General features: G+C 53.6%; 2 protein-coding genes across 12 annotated transcripts in view; both read left to right on the plus strand.

Annotated features, from left to right (window-relative positions):
• Positions 1–25,490, plus strand: part of ARVCF (ARVCF delta catenin family member) — a 2,420,581-nt gene that overhangs the window by 625,312 nt on the left and 1,769,779 nt on the right. The gene's annotated exons all lie outside the window — the stretch shown is intronic.
• On the plus strand, positions 18,300–19,235 carry LOC138493082 (involucrin-like). Its single transcript, XM_069620300.1, has one exon. The coding sequence runs from the start codon at positions 18,300–18,302 to the stop codon at positions 19,233–19,235; it is 936 nt and encodes a 311-aa protein (XP_069476401.1).

Here is a 25,490-nt window from a genome sequence, read left to right on the forward strand (position 1 = left end):
AGAGGGACTGCTAGAGCGGACACCTGGGACAAATGTGCCATCAGGCCCCATGGCTATTGGGATATGCTGACCCAGTCATGTTCTTTGTTGGCATTCTGGAACTTGTAGTTTTTTCTTTCAACATTGTAAATCCAGGGCTGAAAGTGACAGCATGTTAATGAAAACCAGGGCTGGGTGAGTAGTCCCCGGATGACATGGGCTTAGCTCTCATCCTTTTGTGACCCCAGGGTGCTTGAAAAAAACGTGCTTTGTTTTTAGCAGATTAGAGCCCATTGAAGTGTATGGCTGTGCAAGAGACTCGGCAGGTGAGTGAACTCTGATGACCTGGCTGGTGTGAGTTGAGAGGTATGCATGGGACATGTTGCAATGCATGCTGGGAACCACAGCAAACTCTGACACATTATTTGGTTAAACAGCATTAAAGGTGTGGTGTCACGTGCCCCGCCAATCGAGGGTCACGTGACACACAGGAAATAAAGGAATCACCGGAACTGGCGTCATAACGCCAGTCCGGGATTATGCATCGATCAGAGAGGTCCGTGTGTTTCTTTGCTGCGCCCCTCTTCCCCGCGCTGCGCACCAGAGGCCTGCCCTCCCATGGTCCGACGCTGAGCCAGGGACCCCGGGGGGCCGATCATCACACTGGCGACGAGGCGGAAAGAACCCGCGCCTCTGACACGCACAGCCGCTCATCATCCCTCCGCTTGCCGACGCGACGCGGAACCGCGTATCATCCCTCCGCCTGCTGACGCGGATGAACATACGCTGCTGCATCTACCCGGTGAGACCACGCAGCAGCCCTACAACACGCCGGTGCATCTCCCACACTGACAGATGAGCCGTGCACCACACGGACAACCTCTCCTACATGCCATGAGTCGGCTACAACACATGTGGCACTAAAGAAAAAAAAAAGAAAAAAAAAAGATTTTTTTTTTTAACAAGACTGGCAAGCTTCTCCTCACACAACACCCCTCTCACATCACCCGGAAATAAGAGAAGGGGAGTGTAGCAACAACGCAGGCACCCTGCACTTCGAGAGTTAAGGGCACAGCCCTCACCTCACCTCAGGAGTCATCACAAACCCCCACAGACTACGCCTCAAACCAAATTAGTTGTGCTCATACAAACAACAACCTAACCAGGAAGGGCAGTACCGTGAACCTTCTGGAACATGTCCAGCCCAAACACTAGCCCCACGAGGGCCAGCACAAGTTCATCATCTAGGAGGAGCCTCACCTTAGATCCTCCAGACCCAGCGCAGACAACCTTCATGCCGCCGTTTGATCCTTTTACCACCGGAGCCGCTATTAGGTGGGAGATCTGGCTACAGCAATTTGAAATGCATCTAGATGCGAGAGACATTACCATAGCGAAGAAGAAGCGCACGTTCCTCCTACTCAACATTGGAGAAGCCGCCCTGCGCCTATTCAACGCGACCCCAAATCGTGGCAACGACAACAACTACGACGCGGCCAAAGCTGCGCTTACTAATATGTTCAAGCCTGATCTCAACCCAGACTACGAACGTTTCCATTTCTGCATGGCGAGACAATGCGAGAAAGAGACAGTAGACAAATTCCACGCTCGCCTTCGAGAAATGGCGGTAGGCTGCGAGTTCCCGGACGAAGAATTTTCCATTCGCCTCCAGATCATCAACGGGATATCCTCAGAAAAACTAAGAAGAGCCATCCTGTCTGAGAGAAACATAAGACTCTCTCGCATACTAGAAATGGCGCGCATCCGTGAACAAACAGAAGATCAGGTGGCGATCATGGAGGCCGCGATCCAAAGATTGCCGCTAGACAGCCCTAAACCCACCGAAGACGTCGCTGCCATCTCTAGACATCAGAGCAATCGCATGAAACAAGGCCAAAGGTCCAACACGGCTCAGGGACGAGACAGAAACTGCAAATGGTGCGGAGGCCCATGGCACAAGGGTGAGTCTTGCCCGGCATGGGGATCCACGTGCAGAAAATGCAACCGCCGTAACCACTATGCGGCAGTCTGTTTGAACCCACCGAACAGAAACAGCAGCCTGCACAGGATCGCAGGAAAAAGTTTGCACCCAGAGAATCCTCCCGCACACAAGAGCGAAAAGGAAAAGCTAGAGCCGTTGACGACTCCCAAAAGTCCCCAGACATGAGCAGCAGTGACGACAGCGATGACAGCTCGTCCCCAGAAGGGTGGGACAAAAGCAGACAGAAAAAGGGGAGTAGGCGGACACACCGAGTACACCTGATCTCGGCCGTCGAGCCACACCGATCACGACAGAGAAAGAGACTGTCATGCACAGTTCTTTCCAACGGAGCACCGCTGAAAGTAGTCATCGACACCGGCGCAACCGTGAACGTCATGCCGGTGACAGCATACAGCAAGCTCCGCCCAAAGCCTACTCTCCATGAGAAGAAAGTCCAGCTATATGCCTACGGAAGCAAGAAACCTTTGCCCGTACAAGGATCCTTCAAGTCGGATTTCACCTACAAGAACGCCAACCACAGAGCACGCATCTATGTAGTAGATGCCGGCTGCGAGACACTATTGAGCTGCAGAACAGCAGAAAAGCTGGAGTTGATCCACTTCGCTTTCAACCTTCAACATGACGAACTCAACAGCCTGCTAAAACGACACAAGAAATTGTTCCAAGGCATCGGATGCCTAAAAGGAAGAACCATCAAGCTCCACATAGACCCCACCATTGAACCTAAAGCAGTAAGACATCGACGGATTCCATTCCACTTAAGAGGAGCAGTGGAAAAAGAGCTGGCCAAGCTAGAAAAAGCGGGAATCATAGAAAAAACATCAGGACCTACCCCGTGGGTCTCGCCCATGGTGGTTGCTCAAAAACCCAAACAACCAGACGCGGTAAGAATATGTATTGATATGAGGCTTCCCAACGCAGCCATTGGGAGAGAACGTCATGTAACACCTACGATAGACAAGCTTATTGTAGACCTCACAGGTGCAACAGTCTTGAGTAAACTTGACCTTAGATCAGGCTATCACCAACAGAGACTGTCCAGAGAGTCGAGATACATCACTACATTCTCCTCTCACCTCGGCCTGATGAGGTATAAACGACTCAACTTCGGAATATCATCTGCTGCGGAAGTGTTCCAGCACGAAATCCGCAAAGTCATCACGGGGTTAGAAGGCACCACCAATATCAGCGACGATATTCTCGTATACGCATCAAACAAGAAGGATCACCACAAACGACTGGCAGCGGTCCTAACAAGGTTAGAAGAAGCAGGCCTAACACTCAACGCAGAAAAGTGCGAGTTCAACAAAGATGAAATATGCTTCTTCGGGTATATCTTCAGCGCCAAGGGCGTGTCCCCCGACCCGTCCAAGGTACGAGACATAAAGGACACCAAAGCACCCCAATCAGCCTCCGAAGTGAGAAGCTTCATGGGAATGGCGACATATTGCGCACGCTTCATCCCCGATCTCGCCAGCACGGCAAGCCCACTCAGGGAACTAACGAAGAAAGACCAAAGATGGGAATGGACCACTTCCCACCAACAAGCGTTTCAACAAATTAAAGACACTCTATCCGCGTCCACCACCATGGCGTTTTTCAACACAGATAGGCAGACTGAACTCCTGGTCGACGCCAGCTCCGCCGGCCTCGGAGCAGTCCTAACCCAAACTGACAACGAGGGAAACGTGGTCCCCATCGCGTTTGCCAGCCGAGCACTTACAAAACCTGAACAGAACTACGCGCACATAGAGAAAGAAGCACTAGCCATCTTATGGGGATGCCGTCACTTCAAAGTGTACCTGTTAGGCAAACAAGCAAAAGTCCTCACGGATCACAAACCCCTGATCCCAATTTTCCGTGGATCCGCTCCTCACCCACCGGCACGCATCGAGAAATGGATGCTGCAGCTACAACCGTACAACATCGAGGTTGAGTATCGCCCAGGAACAGACAACCCGGCAGACTACTTATCCCGCCACCCGCGGCCTGCCACTGACAGAGAACGGCGCCAAGCGAAGGAAACCGACGAACACGTCTGTCACATAGTCGCCTGCGCGAGGCCGCGGGCCCTGACCCTACATGAAGTGGCCAGTGAAACAGGAACAGACACCGTCCTGCAGCATACCACTGCCACCGTCCGATCAGGCAATTGGAAGAACTATCTCACGTCGATGGCCCAGCGCACTGCGTCAGCCCAAGTCAAACTCAGAGCTCTGTTTGGGATCCGACATGAACTCTCGGTAGCCCCAGAAGGTATCTTACTCAAAGGACATAGAATCGTACTGCCCGAGTCCCTAGAAGATAGAGCTCTCCGCCTAGCGCACAGTGGACATCAAGGCATCGTCAAAACCACTGCATATCTCAAGTCCAGGATGTGGATGCCCAACATACAACAAAAGGTAGTAGAATTAGTCGAATCCTGCGCAGCATGCCAAGCATCCAGAAGACCAGAAAACCCCGAACCGATTAGCAGCACCCCAAGAAGCTGCAAACGCTGGGACGCTGGCAGCATGGACCACTGCACAATTGCCGGCGAAGGTAGTGATCGACGAATTTAGCCGATACCTGGAAGTGGAACACGTAGCATCTACTAACGTAGAGACCACAATCCTCACACTAGAAAAGATATTTGCCACACATGGAATACCGAGGAAAGTGAAGAGCGACAACGGACCATCATTCACTAGTCAAGAGCTGCGCGAGTATTTCAAAGAAGTAAATGTCAAACACCAGCGAATCACCCCAAGATGGCCCCAAGCGAACGGTGACGCTGAAAGATTCATGGGGTCACTCAACAAAGTCATCAGGATCGCCAAAGAACAGGGACGCCCGTGGCTGAAAACAGTGTACCGGTTCCTGAGAACACAGAGGCAAACCCTGCACTCCTCTACAGGAATCAGCCCGGCAGCCCTCATGCTTGGCGTACCCATACAGGCGGAACTACCCATACACCCCCAGTGGATAGCTCCAGAACCAGACATCCCTGCCATAGACGCCATGCGGCTGAGGCGAAATGAGCAAGAAAGCATCGCCAGACGAGCTTGCCACAGAGAGCTGACACCAGGGGACACCGTCATTGTCGAGAATCGAGCCCCGCCTAAGAAAATGTCCCTCAACTTCGAGCTCCAGCCATGGACAGTTAGTACCACAAACCACAGCATGGTTACAGCCACCCGAGGGGGGGAGACAGTGACGAGGAACGTGTCTCACTTCAGGAAGGTACCCCCAGAACTGTGGGAAGAACAACCGATAACTTCTAGGGAAGAAGCGGAGGCGCCACCCTCACCCCCCGGCCAAGTGGCACCGGGAAGTCCAGCTACTCCCGGAACATCAGACAGTCCACGCCAGCAAATAGAGAGAGGTAAAGCCGAGACTCCAAGGACGGACGCACCGGAGAAAAGGAACACCCGGTATCTTCTGAGGGAGAGGCACAAACCGTCGTCCTGCCTCAAAGGATATGTCGTGGACAGAGTAGGCTGGCCGAAGCCTCGCTAAGGTGAACTCTAAGCTCAGTCAATAAGTTTTGTTTATCCAAGATGTATGCCAAGTTATGTAGAAGACCAGTTAAAATGTATGTTTGTTGACAACCGTGCAAACACCTCCAATTTGGGGAGGAATGTGGTGTCACGTGCCCCGCCAATCGAGGGTCACGTGACACACAGGAAATAAAGGAATCACCGGAACTGGCGTCATAACGCCAGTCCGGGTTTATGCATCGATCAGAGTGGTCCGTGTGTTTCTTTGCTGCGCCCCTCTTCCCCGCGCTGCGCACCAGAGGCCTGCCCTCCCATGGTCCGACGCTGAGCCAGGGACCCCGGGGGGCCGATCATCACAAAAGGGGTTCAATGGGTCTGTTCGAGGGCTTCTTCACCCAAGGACATTTTGAGAGAAAATGTCAAGACATTGAACACATTGTGTTCCTCCACATTCTTCTTTTTGTGTGCTTATATACAGAAAGCGCTCGCAGACATGGGAATGACATTTGGTCATTCCCCAGTTCAAGCATTTGCACAGCCACCGCTGTCCCCATTCAGTAGCAAGACTCCTCCTGACCCAATATGTCCCTTTTTTGAGACGGGGACATCAGGAAAACATGCCTCTGGGCTGCTTGGCGCTTTACAAATACAAATACAGAAATAATACCGGATGTGCCTTTCAGGTGACAATGACTTCTCTGCAGATGGAAGGCTTTTGTTTGACCACTACTTAGATATAGGCGCTTTGGATTAAAACGCTATATAAATACAAATACAAATAAGGTACGCTACGCTACCGGAACCCATAGGTCACGTGACGTTATAATCTGGGATCTGCACTCATATTGTGCCATCTACTACGATTTGCCTGTCAATCGAGACAGAATTGCCATAGGTCGGTAAGTTCCTGTTGTGCCACCACATGTTGACTCATGCAAACCAGACCGATTTATTAAACAATGAAGGCTGCACCTGTGGTAGGCCGGGGTGGGGGGGGGGGTGACTAGGTACACATGAAGGAACATGGTGTCCTTTTAATTGGCTAGCATCTTGGTGGCAGGTGTAGGCAGGTGGGCTCTTCATAGCTGGCTTTTCCTCCATTCTTTTGACCCGCTAATGTCAATAGTAACCTGCTTAGTCTCCCGGATCATCCCGGAGACTCTGGGTCTTTACGCTTTTCTTCGGGTCTACGGGGTAGAGCGTGGAGCATACCTGCTTACATTCCCAAAAGCAAAACTCGGGGAATGACGTCACTGACGCCCCGCCCTCTTCCCCAAGACCCCGCCCACCCGAGTCGACCACTTTAAAAAAGAAAAATCGTCTGCAAGACACGCCGCAAACAAAAGAAAAAGAGCAGTGGCAGTCTTTCTTTTTTGTTTGTGTGCGCGTGTGCGGGTGTCACTCTTCACATCAGTGCAGGGGATGCTGTGAACTGGGCGCCGGCCTTCAGATCTGTCGAAGATCCTTAGTTTCCGCCCACACCTCGATATGATTGGCCACCAACGGTATGTTTGTAGTCAATCACATCGAGGCGTGGGCGGATTTCCTTGGATTTTGGGAAACCGCGAAGACTCCACGCTCTTCCCCGAAGACCCGGAGAAGAGCGTAAAAACCCAGAGTTATACCTGGAGGCTAGGCAGGTATGGCGTTGAGTCTCCTGGATTTCCGGCCCTTCCAGTAACTCTGACCACACCTTGATGTGATTGGCTACAAACAGGCCAATAGTAGCCCATCACATTTAGGTATGGGCAGATGAGAGTAAATCTCGCTCAGATTGGCGTCATTTGATGTTGATTTTTGTGTTAAATAAATATGGGCGTGTCTCTGGGAAGGGGGAGGTGGGGCGTCCGATGACATCATCCTCCAGGTTTTACTTAAGCAAATGTAGGACAGTATGCTAAATAGCCGTGTCTTTCATTGCTGATGAGTCTAAATATTTCAGTATCTAAGTTTCTTTTTGTGAGAATGCTGTGTGGGAATGGGCATGGAGAGTGGAGGCACAGCCTGCCAGCTGGGCATCTCCGTCCAAACCCCCTATAATTCTTATTACCAGTGACAAAGGGAAGGAAAGCTGTGTGTCAAGTTAAAATGGTGAACCTTCACAATCCTAGTCATCATGGGCACCTACATGTTGTGGTGTGTCACCCCTCCTGGGAGCATGGTATCTCCCAGGGCTCTTGCCCATGTCTCGTGCCACTGACCACGTGAATTAAATCAATGAAAGTGATGAGCGGTTCCCTGCGCATTAGACTTGGACCAACTGACTCCTGCCTGCTGTGTCGTTCTTGGCAGCGCATTGCGCTTCTTAGCAGGCAGAGGGCCTACTCTATAAGACCCTACATCAGGACAGTGCCCCTGCCAGGCAACGCTGTCCCCATGTCCCTCAGCAGTAGCAGAGCCCCTGCTGGGCATCTCTGCATGTGAAGGCTGGCGCCACTGCTGGGCAACTCCAGCCCTGATAGCCTGGGTGCCCCCAGGCCATTGTCCGGGTCTGTGTGATCACGGCCCATCAGGGTGACCCTACAACAAAATATGGTGGGTGCCCCCACCGCCCCACAAGCTGGCTCATGTGCCTGTGAGCCAGCCCGCAACTGGTGATTTCAACGTGTCTGCTGGGTGCCTCCAACAATGGTCGGGCTGACCTGCGTGACGCAGGTCCAGTCATAACAATGGCGACGAGGATGGGATGGGCCTCTGTGACCCGTGCTGTGTGGAGGCTGCGTCGGCCGCCAGGAAGAAGAAGAGCCCCTGCTGCAGTGTTCCGAGAAGAAAGAAGCTAGGCGGCATCAGACGTGTTGTGGAGAGAGGAAGCGGTATCCCCCGCACTGTGGAGGCAGAGTGAATGGAGGCGAGTGTGCAGTCTGCCAGAGCCCCAAATATCGATCCGGGGCCGGGTGGTCACATAAATGAACATGCTGCTTGTCGGAGCATTCGAAAGTGCAGGGCCGGCTGCACAAATGACACCGCGGGGTGCCCGGCGGCGAAACTGAAGATAATGTGGAGGCTGCCCGTGCTTCCGTCGTGAGACCCGGCCCGTCCGGGCGTTGAAAGAAACGAAGCGCTGAGCGCCAGCGCAATGAGAACTAAATGTATGAGCCCTCTTCAGATCCCGGGCCCATTGGCGGTGAGTGTGAATGGCGGCAATGAAATGGCTAAAAGTGAAAACAACGCCACTGACGCATCGGCATTGTAAAAGGAAGCAATCAACCATATGGCCCGCCGAAGTTCCCTGCTGAAGTTCCTGGGCCCATGGGTGGTGGCTATCAAGGCAAAAAAGGGGGAAACTGGACTGGAAAGGAGAAGGGGAATGGAGGGTTGCAGCTCCATGTGAGTGCTTGAGTGCCCTCCGCCGCTGTAGCAGGTTGACATACTCCTGCCAGGGGAAGACCTACAAGTCCTATGGCCTGCCCCCATCATCCATGGACTGTGCCGATGTGCCCCCTGGTGCCCCCTAGGTGCGGCTTTCCCGGCCCATTAACTGTGGTGTTGACCGTACTGAACTGATGCTTGTGCTATTATGAACTGGTTTCCTGCAACTCCACAACTGCTTAAAGTGTACTCGGTAACTTGCATGTGTAATGCTACGCTCCTGCATGTCATGTGTGTGCTCAAAGTGGTCCTATTTCAAATGTAATGTGCAGCTGTACTCCTGCACATTGTTGATACATTTTATTTGGTGCCAGGAGCTAACACCAGTGTCTTTCAGTGGCTTTAAGTTCCACTCACCCAGGTCAATAAAACCCCCAAGATGCCACCAACCCCGACTGTCACCCTCAAATATGTTTTATGTGTGTAACTGTCAGAGCATAAATGTATGTGATTGTTGTTCGCACCCATAATGACATGTGTTGTTCGTGATGTAATTAGTTTTGCTGTCCAATGATGATTGTCATTTGTTTGTTCCTTATAGAAAAGGAGGAGTGTGGTGTGTCACCCCTCCTGGGAGCATGGTATCTCCCAATGCTTGTGCTCATGTCTCGTGCCACTGAACATGTGACTTTAATCAATAAAAGTGATGAGCGGTTCCCTGCGCATTAGTCTTGGACCAACTGACTCCTGTCTGCTGTGTCATTCTTGGCAGCGCATAAGGCCCTACTTCAGGACGGTGCCCCTGCCAGGCAACGCTGTCCCCATGTCCCTCAGCAGTAGCAGAGCCCGTGCTGGGCAACTCTACATGTGTAGGCTGACGCCCCTGCTGGTCAACTCCAGACGTGATAGCCATTGTCCGGGTCTGTGTGATCACGGCCCATCAGGGTGATCCCTGCAACAAAGTATGGTGGGTGCCCCCACCGCCCCACGAGCTGGCTCATGTGCCTGTGAGCCAGCCCACAACTGGTGATATCAACGTGTGTGCTGGGTGCCCTCAGCAATGGTTGGACTGGCTTGCGTGACCTCAGGTCCAGTCATAACACACGTGCAGCTGTTGGAAGGCAGAGTCAGCACAGACATCAGCAGCCACAACTGAAGGTAGAGTTAGAACAGGCATTCGCAACCACAAATGCACACAGGAAGGCAGAGTCAGTGCAGGTATCAGCTACTACATCTCCACACAAGAAGGCACAACTGCACACAGGAAGGCAGGCAGAACAGGCATTCACGTCCACAAATTTACACAAGAAGGCAGAGTCTGCACAGGTACCAGAAGCCACAACTGCACACAGGAAGACAGTGTCAGCACAGGCATCAGCTAATAGATAAGCACAAGAAGGCACAACTGCACACAGGAAGGCAGAGTTAGAAGAGGCATGCACCTGCACACATGACGACAGAGTCACTAGAGGTATCAGAAGCGACAACTGGACGCAGGAAGGTCGAGTTAGAACAGGCATTCATGCCCACAATTGCACACAGGAAGGCAGAGTCAACAAAGGGTTTGGCTACTACATCTGCACACAAGAAGGCACAACTGCACACAGGAAGGCAGAGTTAGAAGAGGCATGCACCTGCACACATGACGACAGAGTCGCTAGAGGTATCAGAAGCGACAACTGGACGCAGGAAGGTCGAGTTAGAACAGGCATTCATGCCCACAATTGCACACAGGAAGGCAGAGTCAACAAAGGGTTTGGCTACTACATCTGCACACAAGAAGGCAGAGTTTGCACAGGAATCATCCACAGTTGAAAACAAAACGGCAGAGCCTCGGCAGGCACCTGCAATCACAACTAGACACAGGATGGCAGAGTCATCACATGCATCAGCTACTACATGTGCACACAAGAAGGCACAACTGCACACATGAATGCAGAGTTAGAACAGGCATTTGCGCCCACAATTTAACACAAGAAGTCAGAGTCTGCACAGGTATCAGAAGCCACAACTGCACACAGGAAGACAAAGTTTGCACAGGAATCATCCAGAGTTGAAAACAAAATGGCAGAGCCAGAGCAGGCATCTGCAACCACATCTGGACACAGGAAGGCAGAGTCAGCACATGCATCAGCAGCCACATGTGCACCCAGGAAGGTAAAGTTAGAAGAGGCATTTGCGCCCACAAATGCACGCAGGAAGGCAGAATCAGCAAAGCTATCAGCTACTGCGTCTTATCTGCACACAAGAAGGCTGTGTTTGCACAGGTTTCAGAAGCCACAACTGCACACAGGAAGGCAGAGTTTGCACAGAAATAATCCCAGAGTTTAAACCAATATGGCAGAGTCAGCACAGGTATCTTCAACCACAACTAGACACAGGAAGGCAGAGTCAGTACAGGAATCAGCAGCCACACATGGGCATAGGAAGGCAGTGAACTGGTGCTCCCAGCCCTTTAAGATGAGGTAGCAATACCCTTGAGATGGATGGGGATGCAGAAATTCAAACATCAATAATAGAAATGACTCAGGTAGTTCGCAAAAGGATAACTGTTTTAATATCATTATCTAAAACAGGGAGTACAACCGACATCAACGGTCTTCTCAGCGTAATGACTCTCAATGCATTTAAAAAAAGCTTGCTTTTATAACAAAATCGTCATAGATGACGTCAACCTATGTATTACTAAACCTAGAATTACTAAACCTAGTGGCAAATGTGTTTGGGTTTCAAGAAACATCTAAGTAAACGATCCATACTCGTCTAAGGCAGTGGAAGAAAGTGATTTGTTTCTTAACATCAGGTGGGGCAACTAAGCCCTCCCCTTAAGCAAGCCACTATGAAAGTCACTAAATATACAACGTCCCACTGGCTTCACAACTATAGGACCCTTAATCATGCGGTCCCCTACCATTGGTTGGCTTCTAACCTCCATCAGTACTTTTCCACCTATGCTAGCAGCACGCAGGCTGAGCGTCCAGGTGCTGGTGAGCTAGTCTTAACCTTAGCTTCCCACCAATTAGCATATTCATCTATCATCACCTCAGTGGTCTGCTGTCAATTAGGACTTTGAACTTGTCCTTGGGAGTGTTCTCGTGCTCTGAAGAATTCAGGGGGGTGAAGGCACGCTCTACCCTCGTGCGTAGGTGTAACCATCATACTCGTCCAACTTCTCCTCTCCATGTGACTGAAGACCCCGAAATCGAGTTTCTAGTGTATTCAAATACTATTTTCTAATAGACCTCTGACGTCTTCCTTGTTTTTGTCCAAGCCTCCTGAAGAGGAACTTAGTTCTTTCACACGATTTGCATCCAATGTCAGCTAACCCCAGCCTGATATGGCCATGGCTTCTTGGCTCATCCAGCCTCACCTTTCTGAGATTTACTTTTAATTCACTTGCTTTCTAGCTGCGCCAGACTGGAAAAGAGGCCTTCCATCTTTAGCCCAGCTCTGCTATAGTCCGTAGTGGAAACATCCATTCTTTACTGACTCCAATATATATGTACATGTTGGCGCATGCCGCAATCTATTTACTATAAGCTAGCCTCAAGAATACTTCATCTGCTTACGTTTCTTTGCATATGTACACATATAAAATGACTTGATATCTGCATCCATTCTGTATCATAGGTTTCTTCATCTTGATCCCAAAATGTCCCTTATCTTCAATACTTTCTTGATGCCTTATAGAATATCTGCATCCTCTAGTCTCTTCTATATTCGTCAGCTCGACTCTGTATGACGTCACTATTCCTCTTTGCCATTTAACCATCGTGTTTCTTCCGGGATTTCATTCAAATGGCCATCGTACTGTCTCGTATGCAGGTATGGCACAGGCATCAGCAGCTACATGCGGACATTGTAAGCCATAGTCAGTGCAGGCATAAGCAGCCACACCTGGACATAGGAAGGCAGAGTAAGCACAGGCATCTGCAGCCCCACCTGGACATAGGAAGCCAGAGTCAGCACAGGCATCAGCAGCCACATGTGGACATTGTAAGCCATAGTCAGTGCAGGCATAAGCTGCCAGACCTGGTCATAGGAAGGGAGAGTCAGCACAAGCATCTGCAGCCACACCTAGACATAGGAAGGGAGAGTCAGCACAGGCATCAGCAGCCACACCTGGACATAGGAAGGCAGAGTCAGCACAGGCATCAGCAGCCACACATGAACATCGGAAAGCAGAGTCAGCGCAGGTATCAGCAGCCACACCTAGCCATAGGAAGGCAGAGTCAGTGCAGGCATCAGCAGCTACACCTGGACATAGGAAGGCAGAGTCAGCACAGGCATCAGCAGCCACAGGCATCAGCAGCCACACATGGGCATAGGAAGGCAGAGTCAGCACAGGTATCAGCAGCCAGCGCAGGCATCAGAAACCACAACTGGACATAGGAAGGCAGAGCCAGCACAGGCATCAGCAGCCACACGTGAACATTGTAAGCCATAGTCAGCGCAGGCATCAGCAGCCACACTTGGACATAGGAAGGGAGAGTCAGCACAAGCATCTGCAGCCACACCTAGACATAGGAAGGGAGAGTCAGCACAGGCATCAGCAGCCACACCTGGACATAGGAAGGCAGAGTCAGCACAGGCATCAGCAGCCACACATGAACATCGGAAAGCAGAGTCAGCGCAGGTATCAGCAGCCACACCTAGCCATAGGAAGGCAGAGTCAGTGCAGGCATCAGCAGCTACACCTGGACATAGGAAGGCAGAGTCAGCACAGGCATCAGCAGCCACAGGCATCAGCAGCCACACATGGGCATAGGAAGGCAGAGTCAGCACAGGTATCAGCAGCCAGCGCAGGCATCAGAAACCACAACTGGACATAGGAAGGCAGAGCCAGCACAGGCATCAGCAGCCACACGTGAACATTGTAAGCCATAGTCAGCGCAGGCATCAGCAGCCACACCTGGACATAGGAAGGCAGAGTCAGCACAGGCATCAGAAGCCACACGTGAACATTGTAAGCCAGAGTCAGCACAGGCATCAGCAGCCACACCTGGACATAGGAAGGCAGAGTCCGCACAGGCATCAGCAGCCACACCTGGACATTGGAAGCCAGAGTTAGCAGAGGCATCAGCAGCCACACCTCGACATGGGAAGCTAAAGTCTGTGCAGGCATCAGCAGCCACACCTGGACATAGGAAGGCAGAGTTAGCGCATGCATCAACAGCCACATCTGGACATAGGAAGCCAGAGTCAGCGCAGGCATCTGCAGCCACACCTGGAGCTAGGAAGGAAGGGTCAGCACAGGCATCTGCGCCCATACCTGGAAACAGGAAGGCAGAGTCAGCACATGCATCAGCAGCCACACCTGGACATAGGAAGCCAGAGTCAGCACCGGCATAGCAGCCACACCTGGACATGGGAAGGCAGGAATCAGCAGCCACACCTGGACATAGGAAGGAGGAGTCAGCACAGTCGTCTGCACCCATACCTGGACACAGGAAAGCAGACTCAGAACAGACATCAGCAGCCACAACGGGACATAGGAAGGCAGAGTCAGTGCAGGCATCAGCAGCCACACCTGGACATAGGAAGGCAGAGTCAGCACAGGCATCAGCAGCCACACCTGGTCATAGGAAGGCAGAGTCAGCACAGGTATCAGCAGCCACACCAGGACATAGGAAGGCAGAGTCAGCGCAGGCATCAGCAGCCACACCTGGACATAGGAAGGCAGAGTCAGCACAGGTATCAGCAGCCACACCTGGACATAGGAAGCGAGAGTCAGCGCAGGCATCAGCAGCCACACCTGGACATGGGAAGGCAGGAATCAGCAGCCACACCTGGACATAGGAAGGAGGAGTCAGCACAGTCGTCTGCAGCCATACCTGGACACAGGAAGGCAGACTCAGAACAGACATCAGCAGCCACAATGGGACATAGGAAGGCAGAGTCAGAACATGCATCAGCAGCCACACCTGGACACAGGAAGGCAGAGTCAGCACCGGCATCAGCAGCCACACCTGGACATAGGAAGCCAGAGTCAGCGCAGGCGTCAGCAGCCACACCTGGACATAGGAAGCGAGAGTCAGCGCAGGCATCAGCAGCCACACCTGGACATGGGAAGGCAGGAATCAGCAGCCACACCTGGACATAGGAAGGAGGAGTCAGCACAGTTACCTGCACCCATACCTGGACACAGGAAGGCAGACTCAGAACAGACATCAGCAGCCACAACGGGACATAGGAAGGCAGAGTCAGCGCAGGCATCAGCAGCCACACCTGGACATAGGCAGGCAGAGTCAGCGCAGGCATCAGCAGCCACACCTGGACATAGGAAGGCAGAGTCAGCACAGGTATCAGCAGCCACACCAGGTCATAGGAAGGCAGAGTCAGCGCAGGCATCAGCAGCCACACCTGGACATAGGAAGGCAGAAGCAGCACAGGTATCAGCAGCCACACCTGGACATAGGAAGGCAGAGTCAGCACAGGTATCAGCAGCCACACCAGGACATAGGAAGGCAGAGTCAGCGCAAGCATCAGCAGCCACACCTGGACATAGGATGGCAGAGTCAGCACAGGTATCAGCAGCCACACCTGGACATAGGAAGGCAGAGTCAGCACTGGCATCATAAGCCACAACGGGACATAGGAAGGCAGAGTCAGCGCAGGCATCAGCAGCCACAATGGGACATAGGAAGGCAGAGTTAGCGCAGGCATCAGCAGCCACACCTGGACATAAGAAGGCAGAGTAAGCACAGGTATCAGCAGCCACAACTGGACATAGGACGGCAGAGTCTGTGCAGGCATCAGAAGCCACACCTGTACATAGGAAGGCAGGAATCAGCAGCCACACCTGGACACAGAAAGGCAGAGTCAGCACAGGCATCAGCAGCCAAACGTGGACATAGGAAGCCAGAGTCGGCGCAGGCATCAGCAGTTACAGCTGGACATAGGAAGTCAGAGTCAGTGCAGGCATCATCAGCCACACCTGGACATAGGAAGGCAGAGTCAGCACAGGCATCAGCAGCCACATGTGGACATTGTAAGCCATAGTTAGCGCAGACATATGCAGCCACACCTGGACATAGGAAGGTAGAGTCAGCACAAGCATCGGCAGCCACACCTAGACATAGGAAGGCAGAGTCAGCACAGGCATCAGAAGCCACACCTGGACATAGGAAAGCAGAGTCAGCACAGGTATCAGCAGCCACACCTAGACATAGGAAGGCAGAGTTGACGCAGGCATCAGCAGCTACACCTCGACATAGGAAGGCAGAGTCAGCACAGGCATCAGCAGCCACAGGCATCAGCAGCCACACCTGGGCATAGGAAGGCAGAGTCAGCACAGGTATCAGCAGCCAGCGCAGGCATCAGAAACCACAACTGGACATAGGAAGGCAGAGTCAGCACAGGCATCAGTAGCCACACGTGATCATTGTAAGCCATAATCAGCGCAGGCATCAGCAGCCACACCTGGACATAGGGAGGCAGAGTCAGCACAGGCATCAGCAGCCACACCTGGACATTCGAAGCCAGAGTCAGCACAGGCATCGGCAGCCACACCTGGACATAGGAAGGCAGAGTTAGCGCAGGCATCAACAGCCACATCTGGACATAGGAAGCCAGAGTAAGCGCAGGCATCTGCAGCCACACCTGGAGCTAGGATGGAAGGGTCAGCACAGGCATCTGCACCCATACCTGGAAACAGGAAGGCACAGTCAGCACATGCATCAGCAGCCATACCTGGACATAGGAAGCCAGAGTCAGCGTAGGCGTCAGCAGCCACACCTGGACATAGGAAGCGAGATCAGCGCAAGCATCAGCAGCCACACCTGGACATGGGAAGGCAGGAATCAGCAGCCACACCTGGACATAGGAAGGAGGAGTCAGCACAGTCGTCTGCACCTATACCTGGACACAGGAAGGCAGACTCAGAACAGACATCAGCAGCCACAACGGGACATAGGAAGGCAGAGTCAGCACATGCATCAGCAGCCACACCTGGAGATAGGAAGGCAGAGTCAGCACAGGCATCAGAAGCCACACCTGGACATAGGAGAGCAGAGTCAGCACAGGTATCAGCAGCCACACCTAGACATAGGAAGGCAGAGTCAGCGCAGGCATCAGCAGCCACACCTGGAGCTAGGATGGAAGGATTAGCACAGGCATCTGCACCCATACCTGGAAACAGGAAGGCACAGTCAGCACATGCATCAGCAGCCACACCTGGACATAGGAAGGCAGAGTCAGCGCAGATATCAGCAGCCACACCTGGACATAGGAAGCCAGAGTCAGCGCAGGCATCAGCAGCCACACCTAGACATAGGAAGGCAGAGTCAGCACAGGCATCAGCAGTAACACCTGGACATAGGAAGAGAGAGTCAGCACAGGCATCAGCAGACACATGTGGACATTGTAGGCCATATTCAGCACAGGCATCAGCAGCCACATCTGGACATTGTAGGCCATATTCATCACAGGCATCAGCAGCCACATCTGGAGATTGGAAAGCAGAGTCAGCACAGGCATCAGCAGCCACACCTGGACATAGGAAGCCAGAGTCAGCGCAGGCATCTGCAGCCACACCTGGAGCTAGGAAGGAAGGGTCAGCACAGGCATCTGCACCCATACCTGGACACAGGAAGGCAGAGTCAGCACCGGCATCAGCAGCCACACCTGGACATAGGAAGCCAGAGTCAGCGCAGGCGTCAGCAGCCACACCTGGACAAAGGAAGCGAGAGTCAGCGCAGGCATCAGCAGCCACACCTGGACATGGGAAGGCAGGAATCAGCAGCCACACCTGGACATAGGAAGGAGGAGTCAGCACAGTCATCTGCACCCATACCTGGACACAGGAAGGCAGACTCAGAACAGAATTCAGCAGCCACAACGGGACATAGGAAGGCAGAGTCAGCGCAGGCATCAGCAGCCACACCTGGACATAGGAAGGCAGAGTCAGCACAGGTATCAGCAGCCACACCAGGTCATAGGAAGGAAGAGTCAGCGCAGGCATCAGCAGCCACACCTGGACATAGGAAGGCAGAAGCAGCACAGGTATCAGCAGCCACACCTGGATATAGGAAGGCAGAGTCAGCACAGGCATCAGAAGCCACAACGCGACATAGGAAGGAAGAGTCAGCACAGGCATCAGCAGCCAAACCTGGACATAGGAAGCGAGAGTCAGCACAGGCAACAGCAGCCACACCTGGACATAAGAAGCCAGAGTCAGCGCAGGTATCAGCAGCCACACCTGGACATGGGAAGGCAGGAATCAGCAGCCATACCTGGACATAGGAAGGCAGAGTCAACGCAGATATCAGCAGCCACACCTGGACATAGGAAGCCAGAAACAGCGCAGGCATCAGCAGCCACACCTGGACATAGGAAGGCAGTGTCAGCACAGGCATCAGCAGCCACACCTGGACAAAGGAAGGCAGAGTCAGCACAGGCATCAGCAGCCACATGTGGACATTGTACGCCATATTCAGCACAGGCGTGAGCAGCCACACCTGGTCATTGGAAAGCAGAGTCAGCACAGGCATCAGCAGCCACACCTGGACATAGGAAGACAGAGTCAGCACATGCATCAGCAGCTACACCTGAACATGGGAAGGCAGAGTCAGCACAGGCATCAACAGTCACACCTGGACGTAGGAAGACAGAGTCAGCACAGGCATCAGCAGCCACACCTGGAGATAGGAAGGCAGAGTCAGCACAGGCATCAGCAGCCACACCTGGACACAGGGAGCCAGAGTCAGCACAGGCATGAGAAACCACAACTGGACATAAGAAGGCAGAGTCAGCACAGGCATCAGCAGACACGCCTGAACATAGGAAGGCAGATTCGGCACAGGTATCAGCAGCCACACCTGGACATAGGAAGGCAGATTCAGCACAGGTGTCAGCAGCCACACCTGGTCATTGGAAAGCAGAGTCAGCACAGGCATCAGCAGCCACACCTGGACATAGGAAGACAGAGTCAGCACATGCATCAGCAGCTACACCTGAACATGGGAAGGCAGAGTCACCACAGGCATCAACAGTCACACCTGGACATAGGAAGACAGAGTCAGCACAGGCATCAGCAGCCACACCTGGAGATAGGAAGGCAGAGTCAGCACAGGCATCAGCAGCCACACCTGGACACGGGAAGCCAGAGTCAGCACACACATGAGAAACCACAACTGGACATAAGAAGGCAGAGTCAGCACACGCATCAGCAGCCACACCTGAACATAGGAAGGCTGATTCAGCACAGGTATCAGCAGCCACACCTGGACATAGGAAGGCATATTCAGCACAGGCATCAGCAGCCACACCTAGACATAGGAAGGCAGAGTCAGAACAGGCATCAGCAGCCACACCTGGACATAGGAAGGCAGAGTCTGTGCAGGCATCAGAAGCCACACCTGGACATAGGTAGGCAGGAATCAGCAGCCGCACCTGGACATAGGAAGGAAGAGTCAGCACAAGCATCAGGAGCCACACCTGGGCATAGCAAGCCTGAGTCAGCGTAGGCTTCAGCAGCCACACCTGGACATAGGAAGCCAGAGTCAGCGCAGGCATCAGCAGCCACACCTGGACATCGGAAGGCAGGAATCAGCAGCCACACCTGGACATAGAAAGGCGGAGTCAGCCCAGGCATCAGCAGCCACACCTGGTCATAGGAAGGAAGAGTCAGCACAGGCATCAGCAGCCACAACTGGACATAGGAAAGCAGAGTCAGCACAGGCATCAGCAGCCACATCTGGATATAGGAAGATAGAGTCAGCACAGGTATCAGAAGCCACACCTGGCTATAGGAAGGCAGAGGCAGCACACCTGGGCATACGAAGGCAGAGTCAGCACAGGCATCAGCTGCCACATGTGGGCATTGTAAGCCATAGTCAGCGCAGGCATCAGCAGCCCCACCTGGACATAGGAAGGCAGAGTCAGCACAGGCATCGGCAGCCACACCTGGACACAGGAAGGCAGAGTCAGCACAGGGATCAGCAGCCACACCTGGACATGGGATGGCGGATTCAGCGCAGGCATCAGCAGCCACACCCGGGCATAGGAAGGCAGAGTCAGCCCAGGCATCAGCAGCCACACCAGGTCATAGGAAGGCAGAGTCAGCACAGGCATCGGCAGCCACATCTGGCCATAGGAAGACAGAGTCAGCACAGGTATCGGCAACCACAACTGGACATAGGAAGGAAGAGTCAGCACAGACATCAGCAGCCACACCTGGACATAGGAAGCCAGAGTCAGCGCAGGCATCAGCAGCCACACCTAGACATAGGAAGGCAGAGTCAGCACAGGCATCGGCAGCCACATCTGGCCATAGGAAGACAGAGTCAGCACAGGTATCGGCAGCCACACCTAGACATGGGATGGCAGATTCAACGCAGGCATCAGCAGCTACGCCTAGACATAGGAAGGCAGAGTCAGCCCAGGCATCAGCAGCCACACCTGAATATACGAAGACAGAGTCAGCGCAGGCATTAGCAGCCACAACTGGACATAGGAAAGCAAGAGTCAGCACAGACATCAGCAGCCACACCTGAACATAGGAAGGCAGAGTCAGCACAGGCGTCAGCAGCCACACCTGGACATAGGAAGACAGTGTCAGCACAGGCATCAGAGGCCACACCTGGACATAGGAAGCCAGAGTCAGCGCAGGCATCAGCAACCACAACTGGACATAGGAAGGCAGAGTCAGCACAGGCAACAGCAACCACACCTGGACATAGGAAGGCAGAATCAGCCCAGGCATCAGCAACCACAACTGGACATAGGAAGGCAGTCAGCACAGACATCAGCAGCCACACCTGGACATAGGAAGCCAGAGTCAGCGCAGGCATCAGCTACCACAACTGGACATAGGAAGGCAGAGTCAGCACAGACATCAGCAGCCACACCTGGACATAGGAAGGCAGAGTCTGCACAGGCATCAGCAACTACAACTGGACATAGGAAGGCAGAGTCAGCACAGACGTCAGCAGCCACACCTGGACATAGGAAGCCAGAGTCAGCGCAGGCATCAGCAACCACAACTGGGCATAGGAAGGCAGAGTCAGCACAGACATCAGCAGCCACACCTGAACATAGGAAGGCAGAGTCAGCACAGGCGTCAGCAGCCACACCTGGACATAGGAAGACAGAGTCAACACAGGCATCAGCGGCCACACCTGGACATACGAAGCCAGAGTCAGCGCAGGCATCAGCAACCACAACTGGACATACGAAGGCAGAGTCAGCACAGACATCAGCAGCCACACCTGAACATAGGAAGGCAGAGTCAGCACAGGCATCAGCAGCCACACCTGGACACAGGAAGGCAGAGTCAGAACAGTCATCAGCAGCCACACCTGGACATAGGAAGCCAGAGTCAGCGCAGGCATCAGCAGCCACACCTGGACATGGAAAGGCAGGAATCAGCAGCCACACCTGGACATAGGAAGGCAGATTCAGCGCAAGCATCAGCAGCCACACCTGGACATAGGAAGGCAGAGTCAGCACAGGCATCAGCAGCCACACCTGGATATAGGAAGGCAGACTCACCGCTGGTATCAGCAGCCACACCTGTACATACGAAGGCAGATTCAGCACAGGCATCAGCAGCTACACCTGGACATAGGAAGGCAGAGTCAGCACAGGCATCAGCAGCCACACCTGGACATAGGAAGACAGAGTCAGCACATGCATCAGCAGCTACACCTGAACATGGGAAGGCAGAGTCAGCACAGGCATCAACAGTCACACCTGGACGTAGGAAGACAGAGTCAGCACAGGCATCAGCAGCCACACCTGGAGATAGGAAGGCAGAGTCAGCACAGGCATCAGCAGCCACACCTGGACACAGGGAGCCAGAGTCAGCACAGGCATGAGAAACCACAACTGGACATAAGAAGGCAGAGTCAGCACAGGCATCAGCAGACACGCCTGAACATAGGAAGGCAGATTCGGCACAGGTATCAGCAGCCACACCTGGACATAGGAAGGCAGATTCAGCACAGGTGTCAGCAGCCACACCTGGTCATTGGAAAGCAGAGTCAGCACAGGCATCAGCAGCCACACCTGGACATAGGAAGACAGAGTCAGCACATGCATCAGCAGCTACACCTGAACATGGGAAGGCAGAGTCACCACAGGCATCAACAGTCACACCTGGACATAGGAAGACAGAGTCAGCACAGGCATCAGCAGCCACACCTGGAGATAGGAAGGCAGAGTCAGCACAGGCATCAGCAGCCACACCTGGACACGGGAAGCCAGAGTCAGCACACACATGAGAAACCACAACTGGACATAAGAAGGCAGAGTCAGCACAGGCATCAGCAGCCACACCTGAACATAGGAAGGCTGATTCAGCACAGGTATCAGCAGCCACACCTGGACATAGGAAGGCATATTCAGCACAGGCATCAGCAGCCACACCTAGACATAGGAAGGCAGAGTCAGAACAGCCATCAGCAGCCACACCTGGACATAGGAAGGCAGAGTCTGTGCAGGCATCAGAAGCCACACCTGGACATAGGTAGGCAGGAATCAGCAGCCACACCTGGACATAGGAAGGAAGAGTCAGCACAAGCATCAGGAGCCACACCTGGGCATAGCAAGCCTGAGTCAGCGTAGGCTTCAGCAGCCACACCTGGACATAGGAAGCCAGAGTCAGCGCAGGCATCAGCAGCCACACCTGGACATCGGAAGGCAGGAATCAGCAGCCACACCTGGACATAGAAAGGCAGAGTCAGCCCAGGCATCAGCAGCCACACCTGGTCATAGGAAGGAAGAGTCAGCACAGGCATCAGCAGCCACAACTGGACATAGGAAAGCAGAGTCAGCACAGGCATCAGCAGCCACATCTGGATATAGGAAGATAGAGTCAGCACAGGTATCAGAAGCCACACCTGGCTATAGGAAGGCAGAGGCAGCACAGGCATCAGCAGCCACACCTGGGCATACGAAGGCAGAGTCAGCACAGGCATCAGCTGCCACATGTGGGCATTGTAAGCCATAGTCAGCGCAGGCATCAGCAGCCCCACCTGGACATAGGAAGGCAGAGTCAGCACAGGCATCGGCAGCCACACCTGGACACAGGAAGGCAGAGTCAGCACAGGGATCAGCAGCCACACCTGGACATGGGATGGCGGATTCAGCGCAGGCATCAGCAGCCACACCCGGGCATAGGAAGGCAGAGTCAGCCCAGGCATCAGCAGCCACACCAGGTCATAGGAAGGCAGAGTCAGCACAGGCATCGGCAGCCACATCTGGCCATAGGAAGACAGAGTCAGCACAGGTATCGGCAACCACAACTGGACATAGGAAGAGTCAGCACAGACATCAGCAGCCACACCTGGACATAGGAAGCCAGAGTCAGCGCAGGCATCAGCAGCCACACCTAGACATAGGAAGGCAGAGTCAGCACAGGCATCGGCAGCCACATCTGGCCATAGGAAGACAGAGTCAGCACAGGTATCGGCAGCCACACCTAGACATGGGATGGCAGATTCAACGCAGGCATCAGCAGCCACGCCTAGACATAGGAAGGCAGAGTCAGCCCAGGCATCAGCAGCCACACCTGAATATACGAAGACAGAGTCAGCGCAGGCATTAGCAGCCACAACTGGACATAGGAAGGCAGAGTCAGCACAGATATCAGCAGCCACACCTGAACATAGGAAGGCAGAGTCAGCACAGGCGTCAGCAGCCACACCTGGACATAGGAAGACAGTGTCAGCACAGGCATCAGAGGCCACACCTGGACATAGGAAGCCAGAGTCAGCGCAGGCATCAGCAACCACAACTGGACATAGGAAGGCAGAGTCAGCACAGGCAACAGCAACCACACCTGGACATAGGAAGGCAGAATCAGCCCAGGCATCAGCAACCACAACTGGACATAGGAAGGCAGTCAGCACAGACATCAGCAGCCACACCTGGACATAGGAAGCCAGAGTCAGCGCAGGCATCAGCTACCACAACTGGACATAGGAAGGCAGAGTCAGCACAGACATCAGCAGCCACACCTGGACATAGGAAGGCAGAGTCTGCACAGGCATCAGCAACTACAACTGGACATAGGAAGGAAGAGTCAGCACAGACGTCAGCAGCCACACCTGGACATAGGAAGCCAGAGTCAGCGCAGGCATCAGCAACCACAACTGGGCATAGGAAGGCAGAGTCAGCACAGACATCAGCAGCCACACCTGAACATAGGAAGGCAGAGTCAGCACAGGCGTCAGCAGCCACACCTGGACATAGGAAGACAGAGTCAACACAGGCATCAGCGGCCACACCTGGACATACGAAGCCAGCGTCAGCGCAGGCATCAGCAACCACAACTGGACATACGAAGGCAGAGTCAGCACAGACATCAGCAGCCACACCTGAACATAGGAAGGCAGAGTCAGCACAGGCATCAGCAGCCACACCTGGACACAGGAAGGCAGAGTCAGAACAGTCATCAGCAGCCACACCTGGACATAGGAAGCCAGAGCAGGCATCAGCAGCCACACCTGGACATGGGAAGGCAGGAATCAGCAGCCACACCTGGACATTGGAAGGCAGAGTCAGCGCAGGCATCAGCAGCCACATCTGGACATAGCAAGACAGAGTCAGCACAGGCATCAGGAGCCACACCGGGACATAGGAAGGCAGAGGCAGCACAGGCATCAGCAGCCATACCTGGACATAGGAAGGCAGAGTCAGCGCAGGCATCAGCAGGCACACCTGGACATAGGAAGGCAGATTCAGCGCAAGCATCAGCAGCCACACCTGGACATAGGAAGGCAGAGTCAGCACAGGCATCAGCAGCCACACCTGGATATAGGAAGGCAGACTCACCGCTGGTATCAGCAGCCACACCTGTACATACGAAGGCAGATTCAGCACAGGCATCAGCAGCTACACCTGGACATAGGAAGGCAGAGTCAGCACAGGCATCAGAGCCACACCTGGACATAGGAAGACAGAGTCAGCACAGGCATCAGCGGCCACACCTGGACATAGGAAGCCAGAGTCAGCGCAGGCATCAGCAACCACAACTGGACATAGGAAGACAGAGTCAGCGCAGACATCAGCAGCCACACCTGAACATAGGAAGGCAGAGTCAGCACAGGCGTCAGCAGCCACACCTGGACATAGGAAGCCAGAGTCAGCGCAGGCATCAGCAGCCACACCTGGACATGGGAAGGCAGGAATCAGCAGCCACACCTGGACATAGGAAGGCAGAGTCAGCGCAGGCATCAGCAGCCACATCTGGACATAGCAAGACAGAGTCAGCATAGGCATCAGCAGCCACACCTGGACATAGGAAGGCAGAGGCAGCACAGGCATCAGCAGCCATACCTGGACATAGGAAGGCAGAGTCAGCGCAGGCATCAGCAGGCACACCTGGACATAGGAAGGCCGATTCAGCGCAGGCATTAGCAGCCACACCTGGACATAGGAAGGCAGAGTCAGCACAGGCATCAGTAGCCACACCTGGACATAGGAAGGCAGAGTCAGCACAGGCATCAGCAGCCACAACGGGACATAGGAAGGCAGAGTCAGCGCAGGCATCAGCAGCCACAACGGGACATAGGAAGGCAGAGTCAGCACAGGCATCAGCAGCCACACCTGGACATAGGAAGCCAGAGTCAGCACAGGCATCAGCATCCACACCTGGACATAGGAAGCCAGAGTCAGCGCAGGCATCAGAAGCCACACCTGGACATGGGAAGGCAGGAATCAGCAGGCATACCTCGACATAGGAAGGCAGAGTCAGAACAGGCGTCTGCACCCACACC

This window comes from Ambystoma mexicanum, chromosome 10 (assembly GCF_040938575.1).
Source record: "Ambystoma mexicanum isolate Mex_15411 chromosome 10, UKY_AmexF1_1, whole genome shotgun sequence".
Classification (NCBI taxonomy): Eukaryota; Metazoa; Chordata; class Amphibia; order Caudata; family Ambystomatidae; genus Ambystoma; species Ambystoma mexicanum.